This window comes from Triticum aestivum, chromosome 2D (assembly GCF_018294505.1).
Source record: "Triticum aestivum cultivar Chinese Spring chromosome 2D, IWGSC CS RefSeq v2.1, whole genome shotgun sequence".
NCBI lineage: Eukaryota > Viridiplantae > Streptophyta > Magnoliopsida > Poales > Poaceae > Triticum > Triticum aestivum.
The window spans coordinates 508,253,593-508,276,601 of record NC_057799.1 but is presented as its reverse complement, the minus strand read 5'-3'; the positions used below and the strand labels follow the sequence as shown (position 1 = coordinate 508,276,601).

General features: G+C 47.0%; 3 protein-coding genes across 5 annotated transcripts; 2 read left to right on the top strand and 1 right to left on the bottom strand.

Moving 5' to 3' along the window:
• Positions 1-7,224: 7,224 nt before the first annotated feature.
• Positions 7,225-22,534, bottom strand: LOC123054113 (uncharacterized metal-dependent hydrolase BUsg_343). Of its 2 annotated transcripts, XR_006426051.1 has the most exons (10): positions 22,262-22,534; positions 22,111-22,184; positions 21,953-22,034; positions 21,169-21,219; positions 20,898-20,998; positions 20,406-20,559; positions 20,130-20,318; positions 19,399-19,579; positions 7,468-7,521; positions 7,225-7,361 (listed from the first exon to the last, which is right to left on the bottom strand). XR_006426051.1 is itself a non-coding variant. In XM_044477804.1 (8 exons), the coding sequence occupies exons 1-8, from the start codon at positions 22,415-22,417 to the stop codon at positions 19,451-19,453; spliced, it is 936 nt and encodes a 311-aa protein (XP_044333739.1). In that variant the 5' UTR covers positions 22,418-22,534; the 3' UTR covers positions 19,221-19,450. The 2 variants fall into 2 exon arrangements, 1 of the variants encoding a protein (XP_044333739.1); XM_044477804.1 differs by lacking the exons at positions 7,225-7,361; positions 7,468-7,521 and having other exon boundaries at positions 19,221-19,579.
• Positions 10,910-14,532, top strand: LOC123054111 (rho GTPase-activating protein 5). Its single transcript, XM_044477800.1, has 5 exons — positions 10,910-11,440; positions 12,784-12,904; positions 12,993-13,112; positions 13,383-13,613; positions 13,718-14,532. Exons 1-5 carry the CDS (start codon positions 11,019-11,021, stop codon positions 14,279-14,281), a joined length of 1,458 nt encoding a protein of 485 aa, XP_044333735.1. The 5' UTR covers positions 10,910-11,018; the 3' UTR covers positions 14,282-14,532.
• LOC123054112 (GDSL esterase/lipase At5g41890) lies at positions 14,827-17,480 on the top strand. 2 transcript variants are annotated; one of them, XM_044477803.1, is made up of 7 exons: positions 14,827-15,234; positions 15,376-15,418; positions 15,967-16,253; positions 16,345-16,475; positions 16,563-16,805; positions 16,910-17,168; positions 17,240-17,480. In XM_044477803.1, exons 3-7 carry the CDS (start codon positions 16,004-16,006, stop codon positions 17,476-17,478), a joined length of 1,122 nt encoding a protein of 373 aa, XP_044333738.1. In that variant the 5' UTR covers positions 14,827-15,234; positions 15,376-15,418; positions 15,967-16,003; the 3' UTR covers positions 17,479-17,480. The 2 variants fall into 2 exon arrangements, with proteins under 2 accessions (XP_044333738.1, XP_044333737.1); XM_044477802.1 differs by having other exon boundaries at positions 14,827-15,293.
• Positions 22,535-23,009: the final 475 nt, after the last annotated feature.

Genomic DNA, 23,009 nt, shown 5'->3' with positions numbered 1-23,009 from the left:
TAACCATGCCAAGTTACCAGCCCTGACCTAACCATGCATCAACAACGACGGTATCCTACTCCACCAGGCAGGAAAAGGTCAAGAAAACTTATCATGAGTGCATACTTGCATACTCCATACTTGTCACTCGTCAGTGTCATTCCCGCCCATGGAAATGCATGCATGCATGCGCACCATCAGTCCAAAGATGACGCATCCTAATCGCAGCGGTCTAATCCAATGGCAAGCGAAATGGCTGCGTCCCCGTGACGTCGTCGTCGCCGTTCCATTGTTTGCATCGTCGACGGAGCTGCTGATCTTCTTGTTGCGCTGCCGTTGTTGGGAGTGGCCACCGATGGGTATGGAATCGACAGGACCGAGGCTCGCGGCCACGAGCGTCGACATGTTTGGAGGCTAAGCAACAAGCGCTCTATGCTATAGTAGTAGTATCTTTTTTTGGCATCATCTTTTTGTGGGTGCGCGTCGTCTTCAGCTAGCACGTCTTCAAGTAGCCGGGCCGGTGGTTGCTTGCTTCTTTCTCTTTTCTCTCGAGAGCTCGTGTGCGTGCACTCGGTTCTCCACCCGAAATAATGGTGGTTAGGCGCCAAAGCATGCATGTGTGCGTCGCCTAAAGCGGGATTTGTTTGCCTCGCGTGTCCTCATCGAAGGAGCACCGAATAATTGTGACCTCTGATCGATGATTGGGACGCACGATCGTCATTTTTCTTCGGACATTACGGTTGGGGTACGAGTATCTTAATTGCTCGTGTGTCCCCCAGTCCCCGTCGTGCCAAGCTTTTGGATGATTTTTGTTGATTCGTGGGGTTTAATAAGGTTTTAGAGCTAAGGGGTTTAATCCAGTGTCGGCTGGCGCCATTTCTACCCGGAGCAAGTCTATAGTAGTGCATAAAACTCACTGTTTAGCACATCATCACTCTCCCCTCTCCTTGATTATCTAGTCGTATAAGTACACCCAACCGGTGCCCAAAAATTTGGTGCAGCCGGCCTACACGCGGCCCCTAGCCCTAATTTCCTCTCGATTGTCCCACGTGTCTGCGTGCCGATCCTGGGTACTCCCTCCATCACAGTTTAAAGGGCGTATCTTCAAAACCAGATTTTTTCACTATTAGAGGGAAATAGGGCGCAGGTCATTAATTAGCCTATTAACTGCATCGTTTTGGGAGGAATTAGCCCGCTGAAATTACTCTTTCCGCTTGCCTTCCTGGTGCGCATGCATGGTGTGAACTGAAACTTTAGGTGGAGGTGTGAATCGGTTTTGTTTGCATGCATGGCTGTTACTGGACGGGGAGGTTACTATGCATTTGTTTGGCCATTAATTAGGTGCATATCCTTAGATACCGCAGCTACAGCGCATCAGTTATTCCTGCCAATTACTAGCAACCTTGGGCCCAGAGAGATGTGAGGTACGCCCTTTAAACTGTGATGGAGGGAGTAGTTTTCAACAAAGGATGGCATTTATTAGCTTAAAATGCCGGTCCTGAATAGTTACTACTCCCTTCGTCTAGGTGTGTAAGTCATCTTACATTGTGCACCGCGATCAAAGCGGAAAGGAAAACGAAAAAACTTAATGTCTTTTTACTAATTAATAGCGTTGCATGCAATGAACTGACCACTGCATGTCATGTTTGATAGTCTCAAGTCATTGAAAGCATGCACGGCCCACATCTCTTATTGGTTGATATGTCACAAAACAAAAAACGAGGAGGGAGTTAATGTACCGTGCCTAAATATTTTGAGATTATTTGGTTTTCGTAAGGTGACTTACACACCTAGACGGAGGGAGTAATATATTACCGTCAAAGGATGCTTTTATTAGCTACTCTCTCCGTCCCATAATATAACATTGTTTTTAACACTAGGGAGTAGTAAATTCCGTTCCTACACGGCCACACCTTATCTTTCTTCAAGGATTAATCTGACTGTACCAAGGAAACACGCTCCAGTCAAAACCAAACGCGATGCATCATAGAATGCAATCGAGCATAATTAAGAAGCTCTCGTGTAATAATCTGTCGACCGATGAAGCAAGACGTAACGATCGAGCAGACAAATCAGGTAAGTGCAAAAGCAACAAGCAAGCACGTAGTGACTTGATCGAGTCACCTCGACCCTTTCTCGTCCAAAAGCGACGCCCTAACGGACGACGTGCAGGTGAGGTTTTGCAGAAAAGCTAGCCTAGCATGGAATCCGAGAGAGCGATCGATCGACCGGCCGGCGTCCATGCGATGCTTAGAACCCACGTAAAATTACTGCTAGCTAGCTGTCCTTTTACCAAAGAAAACGTAATTTAGCCGAGGTATCTGCATATAAAATTTGTCTTGTCGACTGGGGTGGCTCGGCATAACAGAAAACAAGTGACAGGACACGACAAGCCACCTCCACATACGACGACATGCACCAACAAAGCTACCAATGCATGCATGTGAACCCGTGACGGTAATACGTATAAGCTGGCAGGTCGATTTTTGGAAAATGCATGCAACGTTCTCGATCCCATCTACCTGTCGTTGTTTACTCACCTAATTTCAAAACGGAAAGAGGCTACTGATCTTTCTTTAAGGTACGGTATCACGGTTAATCTGATAGTTCTTGTCTCCGCGTGCAAAAGTTAATAATACATGCAGCCCATGATAGAATAACAGGAGCATGCGTCCATGCATACTCTCAGAGCAACTCCGTCAGAGCCGCCAGATCGATGACCGTCATCTGTCATATGAAGCACACTTCTTACGGATATGAAGGTTGTGCAAATGAGGCGTAGACTCAGAATAGCCAAGTTTCAGCCGCCATAATTTAAACAGTTCGGCAAACATGCATATGGTTTTCGACAAGTTGCATGAACAAAAGGATTTCGGCCGCGACATGTACAACTCACATGTTCCCGCTGTGTGACTGTCCCTTCCTTCGAGTTTCGCAAAATGAATGATCAAATCTCGGCTCCCCATCCACAAATCTCACGCCACCGGATCATTAGGTTTGGATCCAAAATGAGGAACCGATTCTGCTCCGCCATGCGATCAACTCTCGCCCGATCCTCCTTAGTGTGGAGTCTATGCGCCTTCATCTCTTGCTTAATTCGGAGCCAACGCGCTTCCATCTCTTTCTGACGCCCTCTATTCTCTTGCATTTCATCCCATCTCGTCCTCTTCTCTTGGTTCTTCTTCTCCTCCATCTCTATTTTTTTTCTTACTTCTTGTTCCCGGCTTACTCGCTTCTTGCCCTGATCAATCGATCTATTTTTTTCATCGCCTCCATCTTCCCTTCTATCTTGAGTTTCAGTTTTCCCGCTTACTCCCGCCGGGCTGACCCGTGCTAAATGGCGGAATGGTATTTCGAGGCACCTTTGCCCTTTCTTGTCCATCAATATCATCTGCACCATCGTCCATCTTTGAAGAGGAATCGGTGCACTTCCCAGCTTTTGGATTGCCATCATCATTCCTCGACTTCCACTTCTCGTGCTCTTCCAACAAATCCCAACAATGTTGGATGCCAAATGGTTTGCCCTTTGACTTGGGCATTTGGTTGTACCTCTCTTGGGTTATGTCATCTTTAAACAAACAAATGCACAAATTCATGAGAATGATCAAAGTACTACAAATGTTGCAATAAAAAAAACAAGATTGCTTACATATTGATCGATGGTGACACCACTAGGAGGAAGCGTGCTTCACTTGCTCCTTGCCACCCGCCCAATGGTTGCTTATCTCTTGAATCGTACCCCATCGGTTCGTGAGAGATTTGTGTCTACGTCCGTCCTCCTCCCAACATGATGTTTGGAACGCTCCTCGATGCGCTTCCAATACTTTGCCATCGATTGTGATAGAGGTAAATGTGTCTCGTCTTTCGATGAGAAGGTGATTATCGTTTCGAAGGAGTAGACCTTGACGACCCGACTACGAACGTGCGAGGACGTCGCGCCTTAGCAATCGCTAAACCAACTCCGAAAGGTTATTGACCACGCCGGAGCATGATCAACCTAACCACGAAGGTCTATTTCCTGCAAGCAAACGAAGAACAAGCAAGAAACTAAGATTGCAATCTGGATATTGCGAATATAAGATGAAAGATTTATTGATCAAGGTGGGGTTCTGTGGCGTCTTGATCTGGTCGTTGAACACAAACGAAGTACGCGAAGTTGCAGCTATGGCGAACTTTTAATCTAAACAAAACCCAAAGTCTAAACGACGACCTAAGGACTGTATATATGGAGAAAGAGGGGGGGATTTCGTGGCCCTTGGAGGAGGGGTCCGAAACCAACCCTATCTCTTGTTTCTCCACACATACGGACTCTAAAAACAGCCTATACTCAAGTATTTCGAAATTACATGGGCCTGGCCCAAATTTTATAAGGTGGCGCAACACCTAAAATAAGCTATGGACGAAATTTATGGAGGGGCGTCTTGTATATTTCATCGATGTCCTTGTAGGTCATCACGAAGGCTTCAAAGTGCTCAAATATGCACTAGAAATGCCATTCTGGATCCCTTCGCGTGCGCCTTCATCTCCATGCTTGATCCTGCTCCAGTGTTCATCCCTCTTGTCCATGCTAGGCCCTTCGTTAGTAATCAACACAAATGTATCCAATTTAGGCAGCATCATATTCTCATGAACATTAGAATTGTCACCAAGAAACGAAAGTACCTGATAATTCAATTGGCGTGCGCGAGCTCTAGTAATTGGTTCAGTATGTATAGCAATAGGGGTTGTGAATGTAACAATGGTATTGATGTCCTCATCATCCTCCCCTTCTTGAAATGAAGTCGTCCTCGATGAAAGCTCATCTTCCTCACCCAAATAAGGCTTCAAATCTGCAATGTTAAAAGTGGGACTAACCCCAAAATCTGCAGGCAGCTCAAGTTTATATGCATTATCATTTATTTTCTCTAACACCTTAAAAGCACCATCAGCATGTGGCATTAGCTTTGATGCAAATCAGGAAATCTAAACTTACGCAAATGTAACCAAACAAGATCTCCAGGTGCAAACACAACTCGTTTTCTACCCTTATCTCCAGCAAGTTTATATTTAGTATTCATATGCTCAATGTTCTCCTTAGTTAACTCATGCATTTTTAAGATCAATTCACCATATTGTTTAGCACCAAAATTAACCTTCTTCGAAGATGGGAGAGGCAACAAATCAATAGGTGCACGAGGTAGGAAACCATACACAATTTCAAAAGGGCACATCTTAGTAGTAGAATGCAGCGAACGATTATAAAAAAATTCAATATGAGGTAAGCATTCTTCCCATATTTTCTTGTTATTCTTCAAAACAGCCCTAAGCATAGTAGACAATGTTCTATTGACTACTTCAGTTTGTACATCAGTTTGGGGGTGACAAGTAGTACTAAAAAGCAGTTTAGTCCCCAACTTAACCCATAAACATCTCCAAAAGTGGCTAAAAATTTAGTATCACGATCTGAAACAATAATATTTGGCACACCATGCAAGCGAATAATTTCACGAAAGAACAAATCAGCAACATTAGCAGCATCATCGCTTTTATGACATGGTATGAAGTGTGCCATTTGCGAAAATCTATCCACGACAACAAATATGCTATCCATCTCCTTCTTTGTTCGAGGTAATCCTAAAACAAAATCCATAGATATATCCTCCCAAGGAACACTAGGTACAGGCAAAGGCATATATAAACCATAAGGATTGAGTCATGACTTAGCTTTTTGACATGTAGTGCAGCGAGCAACAAAACGCTAAATATCCCGTCTCATCATTGGCCAAAAGAAATATGTAGCAAGTATATCCTCCGTCTTCTTCATGCCAAAGTGTCCCATTAATCCTCCTCCATGCGTCTCCTGCAACAACAAAAGATGAACGGAGCTAGCTGGAATGCATAGCTTGTTAGCACGAAACACAAATCCATTGTTAACGACGAACTTGTTCCATATTCTCCCTTCTTTACAATTCTGCAATACATTTTTTAATTCAGCATCATGCACATATTGATCTTTGACGGCCGCCAAACCAAATATTTTAAAGTCAAGTTGTGAAAGCATAGTATAACGACGAGACAATGCATCAGCAATAATACTTTCTTTACCCTTCTTGTGTTTAATGACATAAGGGAAAGTCTCAATGAATTCAACCCATTTAGCATGTCTACGGTTCAGTTTTGCTTGACTTTTAATGTGTTTCAAAGATTCATGATCAGAATATATAACAAATTCCTTGGGACATAAATAATGTTGCCATGTTTCTAAGGTCCGAACAAGAGCATATAATTCTTTATCATAAGTAGAATAATTCAGACTAGGCCCACTCGATTTTTTAGAAAAGTATGCACCGGTGCTTAGGTGTTGTTCTTACTTGAACAAACCTCCTACTTATGATTAACCCCCTCGCAAGCATCCGCAACTACGAGAAAAGTATTAAGAATTAATTCTAACCATAGCATTAAACTTTTGGATCCAAATCAGTCCCTTATGGAATAGCACATAAACTAGGGTTTAAGCTTCTGTCACTCTCGCAGCCCATCATCTAAGAACTACTCCACAATGCATTCCCTTAGGCCCAAATATGGTGAAATGTCATGTAGTCGACGTTCACCTGACACCACTAAGAGAATCACAACATACATACCATCAAAATATCAAACACATATAAAATTCACATGATTACTTGCAACAAGATTTCTCCCATGACCTCAAGAACAAAAGTAACTACTCACAAATGATAATCATGTTCAAGATCAGAGGGGTATTAAATAGCATATTGGATCTGAACATATAATCTTCCACAAAATAAACCATATAGTAATCAACTACGAGATATAATCAACACTACTAGTCACCCACAAGTACCAATCTATAGTTCCGGTACAAAGATTGAACACAAGAGATGAACTAGGGTTTGAGAAGAGATGGTGTTGTTGAAGATGTTACTGGAGATTGACCTCCCAAAGATGGGAGAGTTGTTGGTGATGATGATGACGATGATTTCCCCCTCCGGGAGGGAAGTTCCCCCGGCGGAGTCGCTCCGCCGGAGGGCAAAAGTGCTCCTACCCAAGTTTCGCCTCGAGACGGCGGCACTTCGTCCCGAAAGTCCTCTCCTTGTTTTTTCTATGTCAAAATGACTTATATACCAGAAGAGGGGCACCGGTGGTGGGCCGAGGAGGGCACAACCCACCAGGGCGCGCCTGGGCTCCCTGGCGCGCCCAGGTGGGTTGTGCCCACCTGGTGGACCCCCTCTGGTACTTATTGGCTCCAATATTTCTTATATATTCTATAAAAATCCCCCGTAAAGTTTCAACTTATTTGAAATTGTGCAGAATAGGTAGCCTGACGTAGCTTTTTCAGGTCCGAAATTCCAGGTGTCGGTATTCTCCCTCTTTATGTGTACCTTGCATATTATGAGAGAAAAGGCATTAGAAATACTCCAAAAGGCATTATTATACATAAGAACAATATAAATAACAGTAGGTAAACATGATGTAAAATGGACGTACCACAGAGCTAGAAGAAATTTGTTGGGGGCGAAGGCTAATTTCCCCATCTAAGCCCTGCCATAAATATATTCTTCGTTAATTGGTTCAAACAGGGAGGGGGGCATTGGCCCCCTCAGCTAACTAGCTCGACCTCTACTAGTATGTTGACACCCTTTTGAGGCAGTGTCACGCTCACTGACAAAGACGGGAAGGTTTCTTGGTACCTCCATCCCGTGTAGTTGCTACCAGAGCAACTAATGCTTGGGATCACACTTGCAGCGGTAGTGGTACTCGGGAGCAGAGAAACCAAGGCAAGTAACAAAAGGGATATCTTCATGCCAGATTGCCACGCAATGTCATCTCAAAATTAAAAATAAGAAGTAAAAGCCAGTCGGTTAATGATAGTAACTACAATATATCTTTTTATAAATATGAAATGAATAGATTTGTAATCTTCCCAATTATTCAATCAAATATAACAATTTTATGAATGTCTTTTCATTAACAATTTTATTTGGTAACTGCTACTCCCGCAGGAGTTGTTGGATTTTCCCGAAGAGGAAGGGCAATGCAGCACAACAGCAAAAAGTATTTCCCTCACTTATGAACCAAGGTTTAACAAACCAGTAGGAGGCAACACACGTAGAAACGTTATCAACACCTGCACAATTTTTTTTTTTGCTTGCACCCAACAAAGTCAAGGGGGCCATCACTCCCCTTGTTCTTGCTAGCCACAAGGTCAAATAATAGTAAAAATAGCAAAGGATGACAATAACTAGAATAATAATAGTAAATTGATAGCTATTGTAGGAACTTGTAAATATATAGAGAATGGACCCGGGGACCATAGGTTCACTAGAGGCACCTCTCTCGAAAGCATAATAGCGAAGGGTAAACAAATTATTGTTGGGTAATTGACAGAATTGCGCACGGCTATGAAGATCATCCAAGGCATAATCATTATATAGGCATCCCGTCTGTGACAAGTAGACCTTAAACTTCTACTACCACACATGTACTCAGCTTGGGGATTTTAAGGGGTTTTTAAGTTCCACGCCCGCTTCCATTTTCATGTCTGTTTTGTATTCATTATGTGTCTGCTTCCGGTAGTATTTGTTTCCGTATTCATTTTCGGGGTTTCTGTATTCGTTTCCGCTTCTACAAAAATATATGGAAACAAATGTGGTAGCACTTAGTTCCGTTTGTTTCCGCTTCGTTTTGATCCCTACATGAATGCGGGCAGCTGGCACCGGGCAGGAATGCCCGCGGGCGAGGGAGGAAGGAGTTTGGGTGTTCCAGAATGGCCAGAAGCGGGTGCGGGTGCTGTCCGGGCGCCCGCGAAGCCCTTCCACGTTTGTGTCCGGTTTTATGAGAGAAAGTGCATCTGAACCGCCCTGCGGACCGGTACAGGCCCGCATTGGATGGCACTACATGCCCGGACTGCGCGGTTCGGACGGTTGTAGGTGGTTTAAGGGTAGCTGTTGGAGATGCCCTAAATGAATGTATTCTAGACTTGTGCTCCTTTGCCGTTGTTTATTTTTGGGCCCTGATAAGTGTCACACGTGTTGCACGAAACAATTCCGCCCAAATATTTTTCGATGGAAAGTTTAGTTACCTGAGGATGACAACTTTAGCTGTGAAGCATGACAACTTTCTGTTTGGATGACAAGTTTCAGTTTTTTTGGTTTATTTTTTTTGGATGGCAACGTTACTATAAAAAACGTCAGAGCGGAGTTACTTCATGTCACGCGTGTGACACTTATCATTTGGGTTATTTTTCAAGTTTGTCTTTAAAATCTTCTTCTCCTTTAACTTGTTGATCACGACAATTTATTTAGACTTCCTTGACTTGCCATGTAGGACTAGGCGAGACCAATGGGTAGGATTATCATTACCACGACACTACCGATCATATTCTTATATAGAACATTACACGTTAATTTTCTAAAACACACATGTGAATCATGCGAGTGATTTTTTCGTTCCGGTGCACCCAGATTCCAGAAATCGGCTGCTCATAATATCCCTATCGTCCTATCCGTGGACACACAGTTGGAAATTCCAAAACGATCAAGCGTCAGTCACGACCTGCCAAGTACCACGGCATGCGCACGAACACGCTGATCCATCCGCCCCATAATATTCACCAGTGACAATTATTACGCGACGCTTGTGTGGAGTGGTCCTTTTGGTGCGCCGTGCACGCAGCATAGAGGCTGCCCAGAGGAGACCGGATCGAGGCAACGCAACAATTGCACCACAGCGGATCATGAACACGAGTTAGCTAGTCAGCTAGGCGCGCGGGCACGTAGGTGGTCCTGCGTGCACGGTCGCCTTTCACACAAAGCAACAAACACGAAAGCATACAGATCAACCGCATTGTCTGCCCGCCCTGTAGCAGAGCGCCTCTTGTGTTCGTCGGAGAGCGGCTGGCGCCACGTAGTACGGCGGGCAGCAGCCAGCAGATACGTAGTACGCGGGATCGGATCCTTGTTCGTGTTCCGTCCGGTCGCTCTTGCTTCGCGGAGCGGCCATGAGCTGGAGCCGGAGACGTAGGTGGGGGGCTGGTTAATTAACACACACGCGAGGGAAAAAGCGCGCGCGCACACGCACACAAACATCTTCTTCCAGCCAGATAATTGTACACGCTCCACATACGACACACGTGCTACCATCGGCGGCATCCGACATGAACATCTGGTCTGGTGAGCGTACGTGCGTGCTCGCCTTGGCTTGTCACGTCGCGATTACTGAGGGAGCAAGGGTCTTTTCACGGAGGCGCTGCGCGGGCACGCTCAGAAAGCCGCGCACTGCACTTGCCCTTCCGGCCTTCCCCCAACCAAATACTGTACCAAGCCGCGTACGGTAAGCCTCCGACCACCGCATGCGACGAACGAAGGCTGCATAGCACGACGCTGTCGCTGGGCACCAAACCGGCACCATGCGGGTGCGCGATCCCTGCCACGCCACCGCTGCCTGCCCCGCACGGGCGCGCGGCCGGGTCGCGGGGCGTGGTGGCGGGTGACTGGCGACCGAGTCGACGGAGCACGACGCGGGGCACGTGGTAAGTCGGTCTCTGCGGCCGTAACTGCCACTGCTCCGCCCGCCCAGGCTGTAAAGGCCTCACGCACGCACGCACCGTGGCGATCGACCCGGCCCGGCCCGGCCTGCGGCTCCCCACTCCGCTCCACTAACCAGCGCCGCGATTTAACTAATGCTCCACCATAATCCAACCACTTCCCACCTCCGCTTTGTCCCGCCCCGTTTCAAACCAAAGATAATCGCGTGCCGAGCCAAAGCGAACACGATCGAAAGCGACGACAGGCAGCGGCACCGGCGACGTGGGCGTAATCACGAGCGGCTAAGACGAGCGCGGTGGTGGTGGTAATCAGATTAGATCCCTCGGATTTGGATCAAAACAGAAGTACTACTACTATAAAAACTGGGCAGCAAACGTGACCCGGCAAACGCCCACCCCGCCCGCCCGCGTCGCGCCCCCCACGCACGCCTCCCCGCATCCCCCTCCCCTTCCGCGCTGCAGGCGGCCGCCACCGCCTCGGAGGAGAGCCGCCATGGCGCCGTTCCAGATGCGGTTCGGGCTCGGGATCTCCCCGTCGCGCACCTACGACGAGGAGGAGGAGGAGGAGGAAGACGAAGAAGAAGAAGAGGAAGAGTTCGAGGAGGACGAGTTCGAAGAGGAGGCGGAGAGCGACGGGACGGCCTCGCCGCCGTCGACGATGATGCAGGCCGGGAGGGGAGGCGGGCTGGTGGGCGCCGTGGTCGGCGCGCTGCGGCGGTCGCTGGTCATGTGCAGCGCCGGCGCGATGGGGGAGGACGACGACAGCGACAGCGACGGCGACGAGGAGGGGATGGAGATTGGGCGGCCCATGGACGTGCGGCACGTCGCCCACGTCACCTTCGACCGCTTCGGCGGCTTCCTCGGTCTCCCCGCCGACCTCGAGCCCGACGTGCCCCGCCCCACGCCCGGCGTCAGGTCAGCTCTCTGCCAGCCACTCTGCACCTGGTTTGTTTTTTCTTTGTTGCAGTATTAATTGTGCTGCTGAATTTCCTTTTATCGGCGCTGCTGCTGACTGCTGACAGCCTGAGTATAGTTTTCGTGAATTTGTGATCGAAACAAGCCGCGTGCAATGCTTTGCTAGTTTCTGGACCGTGTTTTTCTAGGCACTTGTCAGCACAACGTATAATTTTTTGGGTGATCAGAAATTTTAGACTTCGATGCAACAAGGATAATTCGTATATCTTTTGGGTAACCAGGAATTTTCATTGAGATACTTTCGCACGATAAGTATATTTAGTACGTACTTCATTTCGAGCGGAACAAGTATATTTACTTTGTGTAAAAAGTAAATAAATAAGCAATTTAACAACACATGAAACTCTAGGTATGACGATTGTTGCCAGGAAGCCTCCTGACTAAGTTGATGCAAATATGCTGATTTAATTAGCTGTGTTTTGCTATTCTCTTGTTATGCTGATGCACTCAGAGATGATACAGGGTACGAACAGTGGAATCCGTTAAAAAAATGTTTAATTAATTAGGCCAACAAGTGGATCTGAAAATAGGACAAGTGGTGCCTTTTGAATCAGGAGTTCTGTCAATTATGGTATTATTATAAGTTATATTGTTAATCCATGCCAAGGAGTGGAACTGTTTAACCCAGAAGTTTATTGATTTTGGGGTGAGGGCTGATTTAGTGGTCTGCTCCTGACATAGTTGCCATGATTCTGAAGATACGTGGAAACACGATTCTGAGGACACAGACCGGCGGATGAGCGAAATAAATTGATTTTGGGATTCTGTTGCATGGCTAACGGATGAGCTCTTTATTGGATTTCGTAGCCGGATTTGTTATGTGCTTGACCTTGAAGTTGGGACTTTTTATGTGGCTGACCTGGCCGGCATGGGCAGCTCAATGGGAATCTTCTCGTCTAGCTTATGTTTTGGATTAGGTTGATCTCAGCAGCTGTACTTGCATCTGACATAGTATGGGATTTTTGTTTATTTTTACCCTTTGCATTTGTAAATGCCATTCGCATCATCTTTTTAGGTTGTTAACATCAAATCAGGACAGGATTTCAGTATTTATTTAATAACCCAGTTAGATGAGCTAACGAAGATAAACGTTGTCATACTGCTGCCGTTGTTTCCTAGTACCTTAAAAAGAAATAGTAGTCTCAGATTGTATGTTTTCTGCTACGTTTGCCTCAAGCTAGATGTGAAGCGTCAACTAAATATCATAAGACCTTAAACTCGATGCTCCAAATTATTATTTAGTGCTAGTTGCTAACCTGTCCTAGTCATATTTTCCTGTGCAGTGCAAGTGTATTTGGCGTTTCACCAACCTCTTTGCAATGTTCATATGATCAAAGAGGAAATAGTGTGCCCACAATACTCTTGACGATGCAGAGGAAGTTGTATCTACGAGAAGGACTTAAGGTATGGCCAGCTGTAAGCTAATAAATCAGCAAATGAGATACCAGCTTCAGGCCTTCAGAATGCTTATTTATATCTGCTGTGTTCTTAGATTGAAGGGATCTTCAGAATTAACGCAGAGAATGGTCAAGAAATCTGCGTCAGGGACCAATTAAACAGTGGCGTGGTTCCGGATGAAGTTGACTTACACTGCCTGGCTGGGTTGATAAAGGTGCTGAGAACTTCCGCAGTAACACTAACTCTCTTGTACTTTCAGCTTCAAGAGATACCTAGGCCAGACAGATATTCTGTGAACGTGATTTCTCTGCGAACCAACATGTTTAGAGCCTTAAAGATCAACACTCAGGAAGGGCCATACACATTAAGTTTGAGCAATAGCATGAAACTAAAAATGAATGTGGCTTGTCGGCAATGGCTACTTTGATATACACAAACCATTTTTCGTGTACATCAGTTCGTGACCTATCGTGCTCTTTTGCAGGCATGGTTTCGGGAACTTCCAACAGGAGTATTGGACACGCTGACTCCAGAGCAAGTAATGCACTGCAACACAGAAGAGGAGTGCGCTCTCCTTGCTTCTATGCTACCACCAGTTGAAGCAGCATTACTTAACTGGGCTATTAATCTAATGGCCGATGTTGTGGAGCTTGAAAACTACAACAAGATGAATGCAAGAAACATCGCCATGGTTTTTGCGCCAAACATGACTCAGGTTATTGGAAATACTACTATTTGTTATTCTTACCTGCAGAGCAAACCCTGTGTGACCAAGCACACCCACGAGCATACACTAACCCCATGGTATTTCTCTTCCAGATGGCCGATCCATTAACCGCCCTGATGCATGCAGTTCAGGTGATGAATTTCCTCAGGACTTTGATTGTAAGGACTGTAAGGGAAAGGGAGGAGGCAGCTGCAGCATCCATGACATTGCAATCATGCTCTGATTCCCCAAATGACCAAGACGAACCTCAGACGCCGGAGCATTTGGAGAAGCCGTTCGCTTGTCCAATTCAGGAGAGGGCCGATCACCCGATGATTGATAAGGCTATTTCTGAACAGCTCCTATCTGAAGCTCAACAAGTCCTCCATAATTCCAAAAATGATTTCGAAGAACAAGAGAAGAAGTGTGATATGGACCACAATAAGTGCCACAGTGGAGTTCCTCCACGTCACAATGATCCGAATAGCCGAGTGAACAGTTCCGGAAAAGAATTTGGTAGCAGAAATGCGGAGGGCTTGTTCGACAGATTTAGTTTCAGGAAAGGTGTGGAGAGGCTGTGCAGGCACCCTGTGTTTCAGTTGAGTAGGTCCATGAGGAAGGCCCCAGACGTGGCTGTGTTTGATGCTCCCAGAGAAGCAAGGCAAGCTTGGGTATGATATGGTAGCGAGATAGTAATTGGGATTGTATGTAATGGTAATGGAGTTATTTTTGCTTCTTTTTTGTTTAGTTGATTGATTGGCCGTTCCTCTAGTTTGTGTGAGTAGAAACGGTTAGCCAAGCCAATTATAGTTTGTAGGTACTGCAGATTTCAGTGTACATTATAATCGTTAACTGACGACAGCGTGTGAAAGATTGCATCATGTGGTTCCTATATAAGTGAACGAATAGTCACAGTGAACTTCGACTAGATTATGTACCTAAAAAGCTAGTGATCCCTGCACTGTTCTTATACAGATTTTATGATAAGTTATCAGCAAATGGCAGTATATATTCCATTTTTCCAAGGGGGTGCATTCGGTATTGCCAGTGAATGGCTTTACAAATGCATTTGCCTTGGTACGGACGCATCTGCCAATGGCTCACAACCATTGATTAGCGTGTCGTGTGCACATCGGGCAGTAAAGTGTCGTCTGTACAGTCATTTCGTCTCTATTGTCAGTGCAGCTGTGGAAACGTGTTTTATTTCTTGTTTTTAGGACAGATGCGTTCCCCCGTGAGCCAAAGAAGCTAGCATGTCTGACAGCTCGCCTGTACTGCGTCCAACAGAAAATCATCTCATCCAGGTCCAGCTGGGACAGTTCAAATCTCCCCTTGAAGCAGTCAGACATGACCATGTCAAACGGTACTAGGGTGATGCAGCAGGCACGATAAGCATGGCAGTGCGCCCCAGTGTACGAGGATGGGATATATGCAGAGCAAAGATTTAAATACCGGCGCTATACGGGCCTCCCCTTCCCAAGTCAAGTTGTTGTCCTCCTCCTTGGGTCGAGCTGCTCCTGGTCGCGAGGAAAGAGGGGTAGCTGAAGTTACTCCCGGTGGAAGGAGGCAGCAGCAGCAGCCGGATCTGGCCATTCATGGTGCGGATTGAGCGGTGTGGTGGTAATTGCAGGTCGAGGTCCAACCTCTCCGCAGAGTCCATGTTCAGTGGCCGGCTGACCCACCTCTCTGGTGATATATAATGCCATTTTCGATGTGCTGCTTGTTGGTGCTTTTCTTTTCTGATGAGCCTGTTGCTTTGCTTTGTGTGCAGGGGCGCAAGGTCAGGGTGTTCATGTACCCGAGCAGCATCTAAGGTTGGCAATCTATCATCCACACCAAACACCATGATGCTTGATAACATAGCTTGAAAAACTTTCTTATATTATGAGACGGAGGGAGTATTTGTGTAGTTGTCAATAGCTCAGCGGCCATTGCTCCCGGCGGCAGCCACCATCGGCTGCTCCATGGCAAGTCAAGCCTATCTCCTTTGCCTAATATTTTTTCCCCTAAGAGTTGAACATGAATTTGGTGTATGAATATTAATGTAGGATGCCATTGCTAATTGAATTTGGTCTAGAAGTAGGACTAGGATATGTTCTGTTCAGAACATTTGAGATGCACCATGACCTAAACCTTTGGTTTTGTGCAAGTTATGTGATCCATATTATATGCCTAATTAGTGATTACTTGGTTATTCGCATGCATATGTGGTATTCAATGCTTGATTGTATGTTTACCTTTTCATTTTCTATTGATTTATGCTGAAACGCTAAATTGGGCTCGGCACGACTATAGCGTTTCATAGCTTTTTCCCCAAGCCGCCGCTAAGAGGCTTGGCGCGCTATTTAAAACTTTGATGCAGAGTCCTAGAAACGCTCCACGGTTGCAGCATAAGTAAGATGGCCGTGCTCCCTCGCCACTGCTGCCCTTCCCTCTTCACAGCAGTGATCCTGCTCTTGTTCTGTCCATCCCCGGCGTCGCCTCATGCTTTCTTCATCTTCGGCGACTCCCTCGTCGACGCGGGGAACAACGACTATCTCGTTACCCTCTCCAAGGCCAACACCCCGCCATACGGCGTCGACTTCTCGTTTTCTGGCGGCAAGCCGACCGGGAGATTCACAAACGGCAGGACCATTGCGGATGTCATCGGTAATAGTAGCAAGTATGAGTTTGCATGAGAAACTTTGTTTAGATCGTCCATATTTGATCTGACGAAAATGTCTTGGTGCTATGCTCTCAGGTGAAGCCTTGGGGCAGGAGAGCTTTGCTCCTCCCTACCTGGCTCCAAACTCTAGTGCTGAAGTGATCAACAGTGGAGCCAACTATGCTTCTGGTTCTTCCGGCATTTTCGACGAGACCGGTTCCTTTTACGTATGTGATTTTTTTTTAACTTGTATAATTCCCTTGGCTTGATTTGGTCTGACTTGCAATCGTGTGAAAATGTGGTTGGGTTGGCAGATTGGAAGGGTGCCACTAGGGCAGCAAATCAGCTACTTTGAGAAGACCAGAGCTCAGATACTGGAGACCATGGGGGAGAAAGCCGCGGCCGAGTTCTTGGGGGAGGCGCTCTTCACGGTGGCTGCTGGATCCAATGACATCCTGGAGTACCTCTCACCTGCAGTGCCATTCTTCGGACGACAGAAGCCCGACCCTGCAGATTTTCAGGACGCCTTGGTTGCCAAGTTGGCATTTCATCTGAAGGTGCCACTCACCTCTAACTCACTCACTAGTCACCAGCACTGTAATTTTCTTTGCTTTGCTCCCATTCTGAGCTTACCATCTTGCAAATCGCATCCAAAACTAAGCGGCTGAACGAGCTCGGGGCTAGGAAATTTGTCATCGCCGACGTCGGGCCGCTGGGATGCATACCGTACGTCCGCGCCCTGGAGTTCATCCCTGCGGGCGAGTGCTCGGCGGCTGTGAACAAGCTCTGCGAAGGCTACAACAAGAGGCTGAAGAGGATGATCGGCAGGCTGAACCAGGAGACGGGCCCGGAGAGCGCGTTCGTCTACACCAACACCCACGGCATCGTCATGGAGATCATCCGGCAGCACCGTCAATACGGTAGCAGGATTTTCTTTCTTGCGTGCTGCAGATTCGCATTTCGTGGACTGAGAGTTGGATCTGTGTCGTAGGTTTCGAGGAGGCGCTGGACCCTTGCTGCGGCGGCAGCTTCCCGCCGTTCCTCTGCACCGGCGTCGCCAACTCGAGCTCCGCCACCCTGTGCGAGGACCGCTCCAAGTACGTGTTCTGGGACGCGTTCCACCCGACCGAGGCCGTCAACTTCATCGTCGCCGGCAGGATCGTCGACGGCGGCGCCGCCGATGCGTCGCCCGTCAACGTCCGCGCCTTGTTCCAGCGTCGATACGGATGAACGAGGAGGTCGCCTTGCGTGCGTGCGTGCGTGCATGCACCGCATCGCGGAATATCTCCTCCTTCCCTCGCGCAGCACTTGCTGCACGTCTTCAAACGTGTAGAACGTGACGGGCGACGGTGACTTTGACGCGCGGCATTTTTTCTTTTCTTTTTCCTTGTCTCTGCTGTTGCCTTTGGCTCCTTTGTGAAGGCCGGAAAGAAGATCGCTGTTGTCGAAAGGAACAATTCGGAACGACCGACGGACGGTAATATATACTGGCGTACGTGCGGTCTACAGAGGCGCATAAGTGCGGAGCAGTAGAGACTAGAGACTGGTAGCGCACGTTTTTTTACGGGACTGTTCTGCACAGCGCCGCCGGTGCAGCTTCCAGCCACGCCACGCCACGCCACGCGGGTATATATGCGTGCAACACTTGGACTCGATCTGTTGACGGCGGCCGGGCGGTGCCAGGCACGTACGTAGCCTTCCATGGAGGCGGGTGCGGGGCCTCCGAAGCCCGCGGCCACGGCGAAGGTGGCGTCGTCGTCGTCGTCGTGGTGCTCGTCCGTGGCCGCCACGGCGGCGAGCCTGGTGGCGGTGGGCCTGGGCGGCGCGGCGCTGCTGGTGTGGTGGGCGCTGGCGTTCCACCCGGCGCACGCGCGGCTCTGGATGGTGCCCGCGGGGCTGGTCCTCCTCGGCACGCCCGTCCTCGCCTGGCTCTCCCTCTTCGCCTCCGGCCCGTGCCGCTGCGGCCGCCGCCCGGTCGACGCGCCGGAGCCTCCGGCGCCGGGCGCACACGCAGCCGCTTAGCGACCTGCTTGTACGTAGCTTGCAGTTGCTTCACCTGCCGAATCCATTCTTCCGTACGCATGCAGTAGCTTCTCTTCTCTCGGCACGTACGTGCGTGTTTAATTAGTTTGCTCTGCTGCTTCTTGCTCGCTCCGGGATCAGATCGGACCTGACCAGATGTACACAGCCATACATATGTTCAGCTTTTGTTTCTATGTCCAGGATCACTACTGCTGCTTCGGTTTCTTCGTTACTTTGCAGTGTTCTTGCCCTTGCTCTTGTTCACCCCGCAGACGTTCTTCCCGATGCTGACGACCGATCAAGTGCCAACTTTCTCATCCGTTCACGCGCAAACGATTTTGTTCGTTCACGCGGCGCCGAAAGTCTAAAGCGGGCAGGCGAGCGAGAGTGTGCGTGTGCCGAATCCTACGCCGCCACACTCCGCTCCGTCGGATCGGTCTCGATCGGCGGTCGGATCGGGAGGTGGACGTGCACTACGCGCGCGCGGGGCCCCAGGGAATGCTCGCTCCCCTCTTGCCGGATAGGGACGGGTTCCACTTCCACTCGGGCAGCGATCTTTCGGTGTTTACAACGGGTGTTATCTTAGGTAGGTGGTGCGATTAGCGATAAGGATTTAGGTATTGGAGCTGGAACTTATGAGTCTAGGCCTATCGTAAGAGGATCCAAGTAAACTTTTGTCATCTTGTCATCCTAGTTTAACAAGATAGCGCGTTAGGTTCGAGTCCAGTCACCGCGCACAATGGTCTGATAGTACGTGTGATGAGAGATTCCCAGGTTACTACTCCTACTTGACAGGGCAGGCGGATGCGATAGGAGCCTAGTTCCTGATAGGACAGTACATAGTTCAATGTAAAAACTAGTAGTTCTGAATTACAAGATGTTCTACTTGGAGCATGTTTTAGTGTGTTTGTTTACTCATTTCAGTCTATGTAGTTCATATTGACATCTTCTAATAGTGAATGGAGGGAGTAGAGTAATATTGCGAGGGGAATTTGGAAACATGGGACGGGCAGCCATGAGCCGCTTTATTATTTCTTCTCTAATTGCTACCTTGTCATAGGCCGACTATATATACTAGTACAACAATATACATGCGGTATACAGGCAACATCCAGAGGCAGAACGCACCAGGATTCCGATGAGCATGGTTCGTATTGGATGGCCACCCGCACCACCCCATTCACGCAGTTTCAGCTTTGGGGTGAACTTTGGATCCAGGGTAGGAGAACAGTTTGGTGGCGTTCCTGTAGCTCGCCTCGGCGAGTTCTGCTTCCGGCATTTCAAGCAGCGATGCCACATACTTCAAAACCTGAAAGGAACATGGAAATGAGGCACAGTTTACTACGGGGAATAATGATTTCCTTAATCCATCATCGGTTTGTGCGAGAACAACAACTTGTCAAGTAAACAAGCCAATGTTGGACAAGATGGAGTAGTGACACCCGTGCCAGTGAGCTGGGAGTGGATCAATTAAACAATACTCCAGATGGATGGTCTGAAAACAGTAAGCACGGAAATGACATCGTACTCAACAGGGTACAGTAATGTTGAAATAGTGGAGTATTCAGAGAAAATATTGTGTGTATCCTTAGAAAGGTTTAGGTCTTTGTATACATCGCAGTATGCTAGTCAGTACAGAATGTTGAAATAGTGGAGTATTCAGAGAAAATATTGTGTCTATCCCTAGAAAGGTTTAGGCCTTCGTATACATCGTAGTGTGCTAGTCAGGACAAGAATATTTTCATTATTAGGGAACTGTTTAAAATAAGAGAGGTAGCAAGGAACTCATGCAACTTGTACCATGAAGACTTGCTAACAAAACTACTATCAGCCAAAGGCATCAGGGCACAAAATCTTACAATGTGGATGTTAGCTGGATGATTCAAGGATTCTTTTGAAGGGGTAGCCGCCTGAGAGGTCGAATCGCCCTGGAACATTTCAATATCTGCATCTGAAGTGTCCACAGGGACTGTAACTAGAGAAACATTGTCCAACCTTGGTACTGCATCTGGTGCATCTGTCTCTAACAGAATTCTGTCCAAGGGTATCTGGAACAAATACAAATGCATTTCACTGGTGGTGCAGAATAGATTTAACATGCCTAACCTCAGGGGAAAAAAACATGACCAACTTACTGCTTTGAGCATTTTCTTTGCCTTAGTGGATTTCAGGCCTGTAAGGAAACCAGACAATGAAAAGTAACAACCTAAATTTGCAAGGCCGGGCACCATTTCTGCAGACCCCAGATAAGAATGCAACAGCACACCTGCTGGGAAAGGCCCAGTACGCCTTCAGGCAGCCAAAATGTTAACACAGCATAACATTTATTTGTAGACAAAAAGATGAGAAACTACAGGGCATCCATACTGGACTAGAAGTACGGAACCTGCTCTCCAGTATGACATATATATCTAGAAAGAGCAATATATTCAATATTTTGGAAATGTGATGAAAAAACAACACTAATTGCAAACCTACTAAGAACCTGGTGTATGCAATATCATGGGTAATACTTTTTAAGACATTGAAATTTGAACTTAGACAAACAAACTACCACTACCTGTCATATTGAACTAGATACTGACAAGAACTAAAAAGATGATAATGACCAAATATCTTTGCCTTACTTTAGTATTTCCAGAAGATCGCCGAAGGCACGTACACAATGAACAGAAACAGGTTTCTCCAATTCCTTAGCAAGTTCAAGTTGTCGTTCGAATACTTCAACCTGTGTTAAAATTGTTATGCTTATGGTAAAAGGTAAAGGGGTACAACTAAAGCCACAGTAACAAAGCTAAATATATCCATTAGCATGTAGCTGAAAACTTGTCTAAGACAACTAATTTGGGACGGAGGTAATATTCAACAAGAAGTGCAGAGGGGTCCGTGCTGACAAACCTGTTCTCCGAAGTCAATAGTTTTTCCATGCGATCCCTTGTCCAGACCAGTCTGCATAATAGTGACATATGAGAATATATAATTGCACAGGTCTCATATTGCACATGCCAAAAGGAAACAGAAGAAAAAATTGGCTACGTTTGGCAGCTCAGTTTTTTTTTTTTTTGACTATTTGGTGAATACTGTGAAACCATGGTTTTGAAAACTTTGATGTGTTTGGCATTGATAAATACCACAGTTCTATAAATCGTAGTATCCCAAACATGGTGTCTTTTTTGTAGTATTTCAGAAAGAGGTTTCGGCCTCTTTTTTATAAACTGAAGTGAGAAAAACGGTGGTGTTTAGAACTACGGTTTTGGAAAACCTATGCTGTCAAACTAGGGCAGTCTATTAGGTTAAATTCAGAAACAGCCTTCTCGGCTATAGAGTTACAGTAAACAGAGGCGACAGATAAATATACCCTATTGCTGAATACTGATAGAATTCAATGAGTTGCAAAACCAGATGATCATAATTTTCACTATATTAGAGAACTAATGCTTGTAGGTAAGCCTTGGTTTGCACTTTGTGGCAGTTCAGTCTATTATGTATCACCGCAGTTTTATTGCTGGCTACTTTGCCAGCACGTGCTCCCACGTCCCGAATTACTTGTTCTAGATTTGTCTAGATACGGAAGTTTTAGTGTTAGATACATCCGTATCTAGACAAATGTAAGACAAGCTTTTTGGGACTGAGGTAATACTTGAGAAGTAACCTAGAAGAGTACAGATTGACACCAGCCTACCTCTCCAACAGCCGCCTCTGGGGTCTCCGAGAAGAACTGCCGGAGCGAATCCATCCAATCGGGCGACCTCTCCGGCACCCACCTACCCAAATTCACGGTTTTAAAATCCACACAGCATAAGAAGCAGTGCACCGGGAGAAGCAGCCAGAGTATCTTGCCATGGGTGGAGGCCGAAGCAGGGGATGATAGCCGGGTGCTCCTGGGCCATCTGCTTCACCAGGTGCCAGTCTTTCTGCGCTCGTCCAGTAGACAAAGAGTCACGGAGGAGCGGTCGCTCGCGTTCACGCACGAGGCAGGGGCGGGGCGTACCTCGGAGGTGCCGTTGACCGCGAACCGGCCGACGCCGGAGGCTGTGGCGGCGCGTATGAGTGAGGGGGCGGCCGCCGCGATGCGGGGGTCCTGCAGGTGGCAGTGCGCGTCGAAGAGCCGCACGGCGGAGGCGGCGCGGCCTGGAGCCTGAGCCATGGTGATGGTGGGTGGGGGAGAACTTCCGTGGCCGGAGCCGGCGCGGAGATTCGAGCGGTGGCTGCTGTCCGCGAGCGTCGTGTCAGCGAATCGATGGCCATGGGCCGGGAAGAGGCCTGCAGCTAAGAGGATTTCAATCCGCAGGCCGAGTGGGGTGCTCCTACTTGCGGCATCGGGGGCCTTGACACCTACAGGCGTTCTTCATGGACCGCAATTAATGAGGCCCACCATTAATTAACATATATTTTCTTCCCTTCATAAATATCAAAATTTATACTTTGTATACTAATTTGTAAACCATGTTTCAAATTGGAAAATGTATGCATTAATATAGGAAACTTTTGGGTATAACAAAAAAGTGTTACTATTTTGGAAATAATTGTTCCTGTATTAGAAGAACCATGTGCATGTATGAGAAAAATAAGTACTTATATATTTCAAACAACATGTTGTGGAATAAAGAAACATATTTATATGTTTCCAAATAAATGTTATGTATCACGGGATTTTTTAATGTATTTACTAAATAAAAAACACATGTATCATAAGAAAGTAACATTCATGTATAAAAGCAATATATAATAGATTTACA

Excerpts from the sequence above, each read along its gene's own strand:
- LOC123054111 (XM_044477800.1), top strand. The coding sequence starts at position 11,019 with ATGGCGCCGTTCCAGATGCGGTTCGGGCTCGGGATCTCCCCGTCGCGC. Across the intron at positions 11,441-12,783 it reads CGCCCCACGCCCGGCGTCAG|TGCAAGTGTATTTGGCGTTT; the intron begins GTCAGCTCTCTG and ends TTTCCTGTGCAG. Across the intron at positions 13,614-13,717 it reads TTGCGCCAAACATGACTCAG|ATGGCCGATCCATTAACCGC; the intron begins GTTATTGGAAAT and ends TTTCTCTTCCAG.
- LOC123054113 (XM_044477804.1), bottom strand. The coding sequence starts at position 22,417 with ATGGCTCAGGCTCCAGGCCGCGCCGCCTCCGCCGTGCGGCTCTTCGAC. Across the intron at positions 21,220-21,952 it reads CAGAGGCGGCTGTTGGAGAG|ACTGGTCTGGACAAGGGATC; the intron begins GTAGGCTGGTGT and ends ACTATTATGCAG. Across the intron at positions 20,319-20,405 it reads CAAAGAAAATGCTCAAAGCA|ATACCCTTGGACAGAATTCT; the intron begins GTAAGTTGGTCA and ends TATTTGTTCCAG.
- LOC123054112 (XM_044477802.1), top strand. The coding sequence starts at position 15,200 with ATGGTGCGGATTGAGCGGTGTGGTGGTAATTGCAGGTCGAGGTCCAAC. Across the intron at positions 15,294-15,375 it reads CCGGCTGACCCACCTCTCTG|GGGCGCAAGGTCAGGGTGTT; the intron begins GTGATATATAAT and ends CTTTGTGTGCAG. Across the intron at positions 16,806-16,909 it reads AGTTGGCATTTCATCTGAAG|CGGCTGAACGAGCTCGGGGC; the intron begins GTGCCACTCACC and ends TCCAAAACTAAG.